The 13044-nt window shown below is 36.4% G+C and overlaps 1 protein-coding gene across 3 annotated transcripts in view; it reads right to left on the bottom strand.

Annotated features, from left to right (window-relative positions):
- PIBF1 (progesterone immunomodulatory binding factor 1) overlaps window positions 1-13044 on the bottom strand; it is a 207071-nt gene that overhangs the window by 193245 nt on the left and 782 nt on the right. Inside the window, exons 1-2 of one of the 3 annotated variants that reach the window (XM_020290316.2) lie at window positions 10029-10127; window positions 3037-3137 (exon numbers count right to left, since the gene is read on the bottom strand). Coding sequence is in view for 1 of the 3 variants with exons in the window: in XM_012774113.3 (XP_012629567.3) it covers window positions 3037-3137; window positions 12182-12433 (353 nt within the window). In the remaining 2 variants the exon portion in view is untranslated. Of the gene's footprint in view, window positions 1-3036; window positions 3138-10028; window positions 10128-12181; window positions 12475-13044 lie in introns of those variants that run through there. The other 2 variants (XM_012774113.3, XM_076009380.1) reach the window with 2 other exon arrangements.

Here is a 13044-nt window from a genome sequence, read left to right on the forward strand (position 1 = left end):
AAAATAGGCATAGAAAGGACATACCTAAAAATGATACAAGCCATATATGACAGACAATAGCCAACATCATACTGAATGGGGAAAAACTGAAAGCATTCCCACTTAGAACTGGAACCAGACAAGGCTTCCCACTATCTCCACTTCTATTCAACACAGTGCTGGAAGTACTGGCTACAGCAATCAGACAGGAAAGTGGAATTAAAGGTATCCAAATAGGGGCAGAAGAGATCAAACTTTCACTGTTTGTTGATGATATGATATTGTATCTAGAAAACCCCAAAGATTCAACCAAGAAACTCCTGGAACTGATCAATGAATTTAGTAAAGTCTCAGGATACAAAATCAATACACAGAAATCAGAGGCATTCATATATGCCAACAACAATCTAATTGAGAACCAAATCAAAGACTCAATTCCCTTCACAATAGCAACAAAGAAATTAAAGTACCTAGGAATATACTTAACCAAGAAGGTAAAAGACCTCTACAGGGAGAACTATGAAACACTGAGGAAAGAAATAGCAGAGGATGTAAACAGATGGAAATCCATTCTATGCTCGTGGATCAGCAGACTCACCATCATCAAAATGTCTATACTACCCAAACTGATCTACAGATTCAATGCAATACCTATTAAAATCCCATCAGTGTTCTTCACAGATATAGAAAAAATAATTTTACGCTTCGTATGGAACCAAAGAAGACCCCGAATATCAAGAACAATTCTAGGCAACAAAAACAAAATGGGAGGCATTAATATGCCAGATATCAAACTATACTACAAAGCTGTAGTAATTAAAACAATCTGGTATTGGCACAAAAATAGGAATATTGACCAGTGGAACAGATCTGAGAATCCTGATATAAAACCATCCTCATATAGCCATCTAATCTTTGACAAAGTAGACAAAAACATACTCTTGGGAAAAGAATCCCTTTTCAATAAATGGTGCTGGGAAAACTGGATAGCCACTTGTAGAAGGCTAAAGCAGGACCCACACCTTTCACTTCTCACAAAAATCAACTCACGCTGGATAACAGACTTAAACCTAAGGTATGTAACTATTAGAATTCTAGAGGAAAATGTTGGAAACACTCTCCTAGACATCAGCCTAGGCAAAGAGTTTATGAAGAAGTCCCCAAAGGCAATCACAGCAGCAACAAAAATAAATAAATGGGACATGATCAAACTAAAAAGCTTCTGCACAGCCAAAGAAACAGTCATGAAGGTAAACAGCCTACAGAATGGGAGAAAATTTTTGCATCCTACACATCCTATAAGGGGCTGATAACTAGAATCTACTTAGAACTCACAAAAAGCAGCAGGAAAAAATCAAATAACCCTATCAAAAAATGGGCAAAGGCCATGAACAGAAACTTCTCAAAAGAAGACAGGATAATGGCCAACAAACATATGAAAAAATGCTCAACATCTCTAATCATAAGGGAAATGCAAATCAAAGCCACAATGAGATATCACTTAACTCCAGTGAGAATGGCCTTTATCAAAAAGTTTCCAAATAACAAATGTTGGCGTGGATGCGGAGAGAGAGGAACACTCCTACACTGCTGGTGGGACTGCAAACTAGTTCAACCTCTCTGGAAAGCAATATGGAGATACCTTAAAGCGATACAAGTGAATCTACCATTTGATCCAGCAATCCCATTACTGGGCATCTACCCAAAAGATCCAATGACACTCTATAAAAAAGACACCTGCACCCGAATGTTTATAGCAGTACAATTCATAATTGCAAGGCTGTGGAAACAGCCCAAGTACCCATCAATCCAAGAATGGATTAATAAAATGTGGTATATGTATACCATGGAGTACTATTTAGCTCTAAGAAACAACGGTGATATAGCACATCTTATATTTTCCTGGTTAGAGCTGGAACCCATACTACTAAGTGAAGTATCTCAAGAATGGAAAAACAAGCACCACATATACTCACCAGCAAACTGGTATTAACTGAGCAGCACCTAAGTGGACACATAGGTACTACAGTAATAGGGTATTGGGCAGGGGGGAGGGTGGTGGGTATATACATACATAATGAGTGAGATGTGCAACATCTGGGGGATGGTTATGCTGGGAAACTCAGACTTGTGGGGGGAGGGAGGGAAAGGGCATTTATTGAAACCTTAAAATCTGTACCCCCATAATATGCTGAAATAAAAAAAAAATGTGTGTTGCTTACATTTAATTTGATGAGTATTTTGTTATTTTTATTGAATCATTCCAAAGAATTCATTATGGTTTTTATAGAAACAACACATCCCTTTGTACTCACATTTCATTATTGACATATTAATAATTTTTTATTAAATTACATAAGTATAATTGGTATAGGCATATTTGAGAGTTCAATAGACTCCTTTTCTTTTTCATTTATTATAACTCAAAGCAGTTGGGTTTTTCCATAAAGGTACTGGTTACAGATTTTATTTATTCTTTTTAAACTCAGATTTTAAAATTCTTTTATCTCAAGAGTTATTGGTTACTGTGGTTTTTTTTTTTTTCCTATGCATAAAATTCTTTAAAAAAAATTTTTTTTATTTCAGCATATTATGGGGGTACAAATGTTTAGGTTACATACATTGTCTTTGCCCCACCCAAGTCAGAGCTACAATAGACTCTTGATAAGCACACAACTGAGCTGGACGTATGCAGGTGTAATGGAATGTATTTTAAAACAGGAAACTCCAATGGGCCATAATAATCAATCAGTATGTTTTACAGAGTAAATGAAGAAAGGTTAATCCAGACAGCAAGTTAAGTTGTGGCCAGTTTAGAGTTTCTCCTGTCATCTACGGTTCATTTACATTGGCCAATGTTTGTCGAATGAATAATGAATTTTGAATTTTTGTATACTGTATCAAGTAACCTACTTTTTTGTGGTCTGCATGTGAAAATTATTATCATTTTTGACTTAAAAATCTCTCTATTTTAGTTTACAATCACAAGCATGATAGGTAATGAAATTACTTTCAATGGCTAAATAGATACTATTGTTTTTTAAAAACTTTTCTTACCTGGCATCTTTCTGTTGAAAAGTCAATTGGCTGTCTAATCTCAATGTTAGTACCTGCTTCTGGTGAAGGGCATCATTAAGTTTCTCCTCCAATTCTTCAATCTTAATGAAGAGAAAGAGGTAAGGTATATGTTCAATTTTCAAATTTATGATAAAGAAAAACCTTCAGTTTGAAAAATAAAAATATCAAAAAAGAAACTTAAAAGAAACAGGCTAAAAATGGATACAGTTTTTCTTTGCAATGGTTGTGTCCATAAACTATAAGACTTCTACTCTGGTTTGAAACTGCTGCCTTATAAATTGTTTTTTGCCAGGCTGTCATTAAGACTGTTTTCTCCCCCTTAACCCACTCTCATTGAGAAGCTTACTGACAGCTGGAATTTCACATTAGTGCCTCACTCAGGTAATTACTTCCAGGCCAGACCCTGAATTTGTACTCCAGAGCCACATATCTGACCACTACACATATTCAATTGACCACCACAGACTACCACATGGGTAAAGGTATAAATATCCAAAATAAAACAATCAATGTCACCTAATCCTGTATTCCTTGTATCTCCCTAACCTCCAAGGAAAAAAAATCTGAGTTGTGTTTGATATGCTTAGTTCTCCCTCACTGCTTATTCTGATCAGACACTAATTATTTCTTGACTTCACTTAACAGTGTCAAAACAGTATCATCCTTTTTCATACCCACTGAAAAGTCTTCAGTTAGACCTCTATCATCTCCTGCCTGGACTATTATAACAGTTCCCTCACTGGTTTCCCTGTCTCAGTTTTGTCAGCCTCCAAACCTATCTTCCTTTATCTTACCTTTAAAAAACAGCACCAAAAATTTACTTCCCCAGATTTAAATTCTTCAGAGGATCCTCACCGTGTTTGGAATAAATAGTAAACTTTGTGGCATAATACAGCAGTCCTTGATCTGATCCTTGTCAATCATTTCTTTTGTCACTATCTTAAGTGGAAACTGTTCCAGTCAAAATAAGTCCTTGCCATTCCCCAAATATGCTGTGCTTTCTCTTAAACTTTCATGTGCTTTGATTTTGCTCTTAGTTTATTTAGAAAATTCTTTACTCCCCTCTCTTTTCGACACAGGCAATTTTTGTTTGTCCTTTAAAATAGATGAATTTAACAGCCAATCCGTAATATATTCAAGTGACTTCCTCTTGCATTATCAAATTCCCCCTCTATTGGATCATTTCTATTATTAAGCAAAACAAGACTCCCTTTATCACATCACCCTTTTTGCTACATTACCACTTCTCTGCCCATTTTCAGAGCAAAACTTCAACAAGTTTTTCTCCCATACTATTTCAGTGAAACTATTCTTGTCAAAGTCCATAATGGCCTGTCCAGTGGTAATTTCTGCATATTTATCTTACTTGACAACAGTGATCTGATAGAACTGACCACTTCATTCTTTTTTGGCTTACATGATACTCCTGTGGTTTTCCTAACTCAAAGGACACTATTAGGCTCCCTAGGCTCCTTTGCTGAATTCTCTTCCTTTACCCCATTTTCTAAATGTTAGATTGTCTCTTGATGTTGGTTTATTGCCCTCTGTCCCCGTAGGCAATGTCATATAATCCCATGGCTTTAGGTACCACGTTATATTCTGATATTTCCTCTATCTGAGGAAATATATTCTGATATTTCCTCTATCTATCTGGAGTGTGTGTGTGTGTGTGAGAGAGATGGGCTATGCCCCTAAATCCTAATTGACAATTACATTTAGAAGTCTAACAGAAATCTAAATGTTCAAAACCAGAACCTACCTTTTACCTCCCTAATCAGTTTTCTCCCAGTCTTCCGCTTCTTAATAAATGGTCCCAATTAATGAAGCCACAAATTTAGGAATCTTACATTACGTAATAGCCTCATAACTGTCTTCTGCATCTCCTTTATCTTCCCTTAGTCTATTATGTCAGTGCCATTTTGAATATAAAAATCAGGATAATGTAATTCCAACTGCCTAAAAATCTGTCAATGTCTTTTCTGATTATATAACCTAAACCAAGGCTTAATAAAAATGGTCATGGACCAAATCCAGCCATGTCCTGTTGCTGAACAGCCCAAGAGCTAAGAATGGGTTTTACATTTGTAAAGAAAGAAAGAAAACAAAAAAACCCAAACAAGAAAAATATACAACAGACCATATGTGGCCCACAATACATACAATATTTTCTGACTTGCCCTTTATATAGAAAGTTTGCTAACTCCTTATCTATTTTTTTTTTTTTTTTTTTACTTTGAGACGGAGTCTCACTCTGTTGCCCAGGCTAGACTGCTGTGGCATCAGCCTAGCTCACAGCAACTTCAAATTTCTAGACTCAAGCAATCCTACTGCCTCAGCCTCCTGCCCGCCTTGGCCTCCCAGAGTGCTAGGATTATAGGTGTGAGCCACCATGCCTGGCCACTAACTCCTTATCTAAAGTAAAAAAACTCCTATTACTAAGTGACTTTGTCACATGACCTTGAGTATACCTTGTTTAATTGCTTTTTGATCAAGTCCCTCACTTGGATGTGATCTCCGTAAAATAAAGAGACTGTCATATTCACTGGTATATCCCCAGCAACATGTCTCAATCAGTATCTTTAATCAATAAAAAGTATACAATAGCCACATTTGTCATAAGCATTATTTTGCAAATCAAGAATACTGTTCCGGGCAAGTATCCCAAACCTGAAAATACAAAATCCAAAATGCTCCCAATCTGAGACTTCTCGAGGGTCAACATGACACTCAAAGGAAATGCTCATTGTATTGTTCTAGATTTCAGATTTTAGTCTTGGGGATGCTCTACTGGTATAATGCAAATATTCCAAAATCTGAAAAAAAATCAAAAATCCAAAACACTTCTGGTCTCAAACATTTTAGATCAGCGATGCTCAACCTGTGCCAAAAGGAAATAAATAAAACTCTTTTTTCAGAGTTTCAACTTTTATAAATTTAACTAACTTACAAATGAAGACCCTCACCTCAGTAACAAGCTGGGAAGATGTACTCTTCATTTCCCAGGTAATAAGGAACCCACAGACCTCTAATGAGAGACAAAGAGTTTTGGGCATTTAAAAATTGAAAGGTGGCCAGGTACAGTGGCTCATACCTGTATTTCTAGCACTTTGGAAGGCCAAGGTAGGAGGATCCAGGAGTTTGAGACCAGACTGAGCAAGAGCAAGACCCCTGTGTCTATTAAAAGTAGAAAAATTAGCCAGGTGTCATGGCACACACTTGTAGTCCCAGCTACTCAGGAGGCTTAGGCAGGAGGATCACTTGAGCCCAGGAGTTTTGAGGTTGCAGTGAGTTATGATGATGCTACTACACTCTAGCCTGGGCAACAGAGCAGGATTGTCTCAAAAAAAAAAATTAAAAAAAAAAAGACAAGAAGAATGAAGCAGAAAGGAATAAAAAAAAGTCAAGTAAGGAAGGGGATTTAGGCAGTAATGAATGGGAATAAAAGTGTAAAGCTAACAATTCCCTAGTATCAAGAAGTTTGGCCTGAATAGCTGGTACCCTTCTAAGTTCGTTTACTGGACAACCAGTAAAAGATTCCTACTGATTAGGAAGTAGAAATCAATGCTTTGTAAGTTTTCGTGGACCAGTTCCCATTTTTAGACATGGAGAAATCAAATCAACATGGTCAAGACATTCATAGCAACAAACTATAATAAAGCCATGTGTCCATAAACATGTTGTGGCCATACTGAAGCAATTAGATTATATTCACATATTTTCTAACTAAAAAAATATCTTGATGTGTAGAAGAAAAAACTGTTATTTGCCCCCAACATCAAATCTTCCTTTTTTTCTGACATACCCCTGGTTTTTATTAGTAACAATATGTCTGGTTAAAAACATATTTCCCAGCTTCCCATTCCTTGCAGGTAGGGGTGGTCATGCTACATAGATCTAGTTAATTGAGGTCACTAGCTTGAGCTTCTGGAAAAGCTCTTTAAAGGTGACTGACACATTTGTCACATGCTCCCTTTTCCTATGACCTTCTCCTTATTACTGTAACATGCACACAATGATTGGAGGCAGATCAGCCACCTTAAGATTTTAGGTGAAGAGTATATGCTAAAAATAGCTGAGCAGAAGATTATTATAAAAGGAACGTGGGTTCCTAATGGGATCAAAGAGTAATAAATCAGGTCTAAATTACCTATTTTCAGATTTTTGTTATACCAGAGAAACAAAATCCTTATCTTGCTTAAGCCATAGTTTCCATATCTGTTATCAGCCGCCACCATTATCCAAATCTCTGGTACTAACTGCTGAACTTAATCCCTGAAACCGTGGACAGCTGGTTCAATCAGTTTCCACAGCAGCTATACTATAATGCCCGTGACAGCTGACTATTTAGGACTACTCAAATGCTTCCAATGATAGGAAGCTCAGTAACTTAAAACTAGGCTATTTAAACGTTAATAACAATAAGAGGTTTACATTTAGCAGAAATCTATCTTTCCTGTGACTCCTAACCATTATCATGGAGCTCTAGTCTAGTGAGGAAAATTTATTTTTTGTGATGCTAGAGTATGATATTTTCATTTTTGTAGTCCCAATGCTCAATGCATCAGTAAACTTTAGCGAATGAATGATTAATTAAAAATACTATTCTTTCATCAATTCCAGACTCATAATTTCTTACATTTTAACATCTCTCGAATAAATTTTATAATCTATAGTGTATAACCGTTTCATGGGCATTTTATAGTCTCAGCAATACATGTAATGGTCTACCTTACAATCAAGGTGCCTTAGATTCAATAAATTATGAAAGACTAATTCTTCTATGATATTTTTCCACATATTTGACAGCAAACATTTTATTCCTAAGGGGTCTTCAAGCAGAACATCCCTAGTGCTCATAAGATAGACAAAAAACTCTAGGAATATAGAGCAGGGAAGCTATTCTGGAAAGAATCTGGCAGTACATTTAGTTAAATTAAGTATACATATGTATGTCAAATGTTTACAGAAGTCCAGAAGAGAAATGTCTAAAGAAGCCTAATGGTGCATGTGGTGACAAAGAGCTGGAGGCAAACTGGGTGCCCATCACTGTGGGAATAGATGGATAGATTGGTAGTATATAGAGAATTATGCAAGAGATGGAAGCAAAAGAGTAAATGTACACATAGTAACAAGATAATTTTTAAAATAGTGCTGAGTAGAAAAAAAGAGATGAGAACTAAAACAAAACATATAGTTTACATTTCTGTAAAGTAAAATTTAAACATTTCCACTCTTAAGAATACATGCTGGCCTGTCGTGGTGGCTAGCACTCTAGGAGGCCCAGGCGGTGGATCGCTCAAGATCAGGAGTTCAAAACCAGCCTGAGCAAGAGTGAGACCCATCTCTACTATAAATAGAAAGAAATTAACTGGCCAACTAAAAATATATAGAAAAAATTAGCTGGGCATGGTGGCGCGTGCCTGTAGTCCCAGCTACAAGGAAGGCTGAGGCAGAAGGACTGCTTGAGCCAAGGAGTTTGAGGTTGCTGTGAGCTAGGCTGACGCCATGACATTCTACCCTGGATAAACAGTGAGACTCTGTCTCAAAATAAATAAATAAAAGAATAGATGCAAACAAATAGATAAACATTAAAATGGTCCCATAGAGAAAGGCAGGAAGAGAAATGAGCTATGGGAATGAAAAGAATATATTAGAAAAACAGTAACACTTCAAGGATCAATGATAATTATGTGTCACGAACTAAGGAATATCACTAATTTAATCTTCTACAATTTCAGTCCAACTAGAAAACCACCACAAAAGCAAACTAAGCACCATGGGGGTACAAAACTAACAATATAGTGCTGAATAAGTGTAGCACTTTATTACAAAAAATAATATTTATTTATAATAAATATGTAAATAATACGTATATTTATTATATACCAGGCATCTAAAATTAATTTAATGCTCTCAAGAATTCCATGAATACTATTATTTATTTAACAGGAAATTAGGGAATAAAAAAAGTTAAGGAATTTGACTAAGACAACTGACAAGGCTGCAATTCAAACCCAAGCTATGTGTACCTAGAATTGTAGCTCTGATTTGTCTTCTTAGAGAGCCTCTAACAAATTAGCCACCACGTCTGAAATGTAAAGCTTATACTTAAAAAGGAGAGAAACCATTCACAACACAGCACAATCCAAGTTGAAAACAAATAATAAATGAGGTGGCTGAACAAAATACAACTTTGGATGTGGTATATAGTTAGTATTTAATCAAATTTTTGTAAAAAAAATTTTTTTTTGTAGAGATGGGGGTCTTGCCATGTTACCCAGGCTGGTCTCAAACTCCTGGCCTCAAGCTATCATCCTCCCACCTCAGCCTCCCAAAGTGATGGAATTACAAATGTGAGCCACCATGCCTGGCTAATAAAATATCCATTGACTGAGTAGATGGTTTAATGAACGGGAGATAACTTCTTCAATGCATCCATTAAAGGAGATCTTAAGAAGTGGAGATATATGAGCCAGTAGCATTGTGGGAGTCCATTTGAGGAATAAAAGCAATATGAGTAAGGAAATAGGGATGGGAAATCACTGGATGCATTGAGGTAGGTGACTGTATAGGGTACCTAAAAGGAAGTGTTTGGAGATTTACTTGTAAAAATTATGGGCTTTAGACTTCCTAGATTTGAAGCCTACTTGGTTCCATCACTTCATTCTGAATGACCTTGGGTATGCTATTAACCACCCTGTGGTTTTGTTCCATCAGAGCAAAAAAATCATTTATTTAAGAAATAGTTGAGGCCGGGCATGGTGGCTCACGCCTGTAATCCTAGCACTCTGGGAGGCCGAGGCAGGCGGATTGCTCGAGGTCAGGAGTTCGAACCAGCCTAAGCAAGAGCGAGACCCCGTCTCTACTATAAACAGAAAGAAATTAATTGGCCAATTAATATATATATAGATTATATATATATATATATTAATATATATAGAAAAAAATTAGCTGGCCATGGTGGCGCATACCTGTAGTCCCAGCTGCTTGGGAGGCTGAGACAGCAGGATTGCTTGAGCCCAGGAATTTGAGGTTGCTGTTAGCTAGGCTGACACCACAGCACTCACTCTAGCCTGGGCAACAAAGTGAGACTGTCAAAAAAAAAAAAGAAATAGTTGAGCATTTGCTATGAGTCAGGCACTATTCTAAGTGCTATAACCATGTATACAAAGGTCCTCATGGACCTCATAGCCTACCCAAAGAGACAAATACCAAACAAAGTCAGGTAGTCCTATGGCCATATATAAGGCACAGAAAACAAAGGGAGTTAAAAATGGCAGGATACTATTTTAGTTGAAATAGCAGCTACTACTTGTTGTGTGCTTGTTTGTGTACCCCCCAAATTAATGTATTGAAACCTAATCACTAATATGATAGTATTAGGAGGTGGGCCCTTTGGGAGGTGATTAGGTTATAAGGGTAGAGCCCTCATGATTGGAATTAGTACCCTCATAAAAGAAACCCCAGAGAACTAGCTCACACAGCAAGAAGTGTGCAACCTGGAAGAGAGCCCTCACCAGATCTGACCATATTAGCACCACAATCTTGGACTTCCCTTCCTCCAGATTTGTGCAAAAATAAATTTCTGTTTAAAAGTTACCCAGTCTATGGTGTTTTGTTACAGCAGACCAAGTGGACTAAGAGACTAAGTAACAGGTACTAGTCTAACTTACTTTGTTTATTCATTTGATACGATTAGTCAGGGAAAACCCTCCTTCCCCCAAAGTAGCTAGATCTCAAAGGGTTTTTGTGAGGCTTAAATGAGACAACACATAAAAGGTTCTTGGAACAACATCTGGCATAGCATAAGCACTCGATAAATGTTAGCCATTAATATTCTGAAAAAAATTACTTAAACTATTTCTTTGCTTCATCAAGATTGAGGTTGGGCTTTCTTATTTTCACAGAGAGGCACAGTCAAGAAATTTTCTAGTGACAGAATACTGAAGTATGTTAGCATACATAGGCAAGAGCTAAAATAGGAGATCGACTTAACAAGAAAGAGGAATAATGAAAGAACAAATGCGGAGGTATAAAGAGCTGGGACCAAGAGCTAGAGGGTTTACCATTGGAAAGAAAAGATTTTCTCAGTGACACAAATAGCAAGAGGAAATAACTCTCCTATCTTTCTGAAATCACTGTAAATTTCTCATAGCTAGTGACAACTTTACAAAGTCTTACATAATAAAATACTCTGCAAAGTGCAACTAACCACACAAGGAAGAAAAATAACAGCTAGGACATCTCTTCTTATTTGCATGGCAAACACCATTTACTAAAGACTACGGTACTTGAATTTATACATACTACTATGAGAAAGTAACTATCAAATAGATAGACACAGTAGCAAAAAGAAGGGTACCTAAGAAAACAAATCTCCACCAGGGCAGAGGACACTATAGAGTTAATATAATTATGATTTTGATTCTCCCTATCAAACTAGTCATATCGGAGTTAGTTCTTGGTGAAACACAAAACAACTTGGCTAAAAAGTACACCTAAAAGATACCTTGCACATCCTAGACTTTTACAATTAAGCCTACAGAAGTAATTGATTGCTGCTCACCTTTACATAATCCTATCTTTCAATATTCAAATTATCATTTTTTTAAGTTGACATAAAATTGTATTTATCATATACACCATAATGTCTTGAAGCATATGCACTTTGTGGAATGGTTAAATTTAGCTCATTAACAAATGCATTACTTCACAGTTCCCATTTTTGTATTGAGAACATTTAACATCCACTCTGTTTTTCAAAAATGCAATGTTTTCCAAGAATACAGTATGTCATTAACTACAGTCACCATGTACAACAGATCTCTTGAACTTACTTATCCTATCTAAATGTAATTACATACCCTTTTACCAACATCTCCCCAATCTCTCTTCCCCCTCTAACCATCCTAACTCTGTTAACCACCATTCTACTCTTTAATTCCATGAATACTCAAATTATTTCAAGGCTGTTCTGGTCAAGAAGTATAAACATATCATTTCAAGTTCAGATAACACACACACACACACACTCACTCACACACACATATAAATTTAATTCTTATTTATCTGCAGCTTGAAGACAACAAAGCATATAAAAAACAAGATTTACACCTGTTCTTACCTTTGTAAGATAATCCACTTTCAAATTGTCGATCATCATATTTTTCTGGGATAGCTCTATTTTTAGTAACTGAATATTATGAAGTAGCTCTTTTCTTTCAATTAGCTGCCTGGTGATTTTGACTCTACCCTCTCGCTCTTCTGATGAGGAAATATCATCTGTAGGAATTGTTGTTTCTAAACTAATATCTTCAGATTCCAGAGAACTAGAGATGTTCACTTTTTTCGACTCCTTTGAAATTTTTCGAGACATTTTTATTATGTGTCAGTTTTCTTCTCTAATTCTGTTATCTTCTGTAGATTAAAAACATTAATTTAAATGTACATTTTATAAAATGAACTAGAAATCATAGACTGTATTCAAGAGGTACTAAGGATTCCCTAATTATTAGGCAGTTTGGGGGACCCCAAACTTAGGACAGATAACTACAGTACATTACTGCTCAAATCAAACATACACTCATTAAATCCTACTACGATCTCAGCCCTTTGATGATTTTAAAAAAATGGTGTAGGGGAGGGGCAGGAATCCTATTTGAAGGAAACAAAGAAATGTAGAAGATAACAAATAAAGCCCATCAGTACCCAAGAATGCCACTAATAAAAGCAACTCATGTTCAAAGATAAATCATTTCTTAGTTGGTCAGGGGAAGGTTATACAGAGGTAGGAATTAGAATATTGAAGGGTTTGTACAGGCATAGTAAAAAAGGGGAAATCATGCAGATACAGCAGTGGAAGAAGTGTGAAAACTACAGAGGAAGTGAATGTTAGTTTGGCTGGGGCCAAGTCTTTGTGAATTTGAATAGTGACTGCGCCAACCCCCAACCCCCAAACACACACACACACACACACATACCCACCCA

This window comes from Microcebus murinus, chromosome 13, assembly GCF_040939455.1.
Source record: "Microcebus murinus isolate Inina chromosome 13, M.murinus_Inina_mat1.0, whole genome shotgun sequence".
NCBI lineage: Eukaryota > Metazoa > Chordata > Mammalia > Primates > Cheirogaleidae > Microcebus > Microcebus murinus.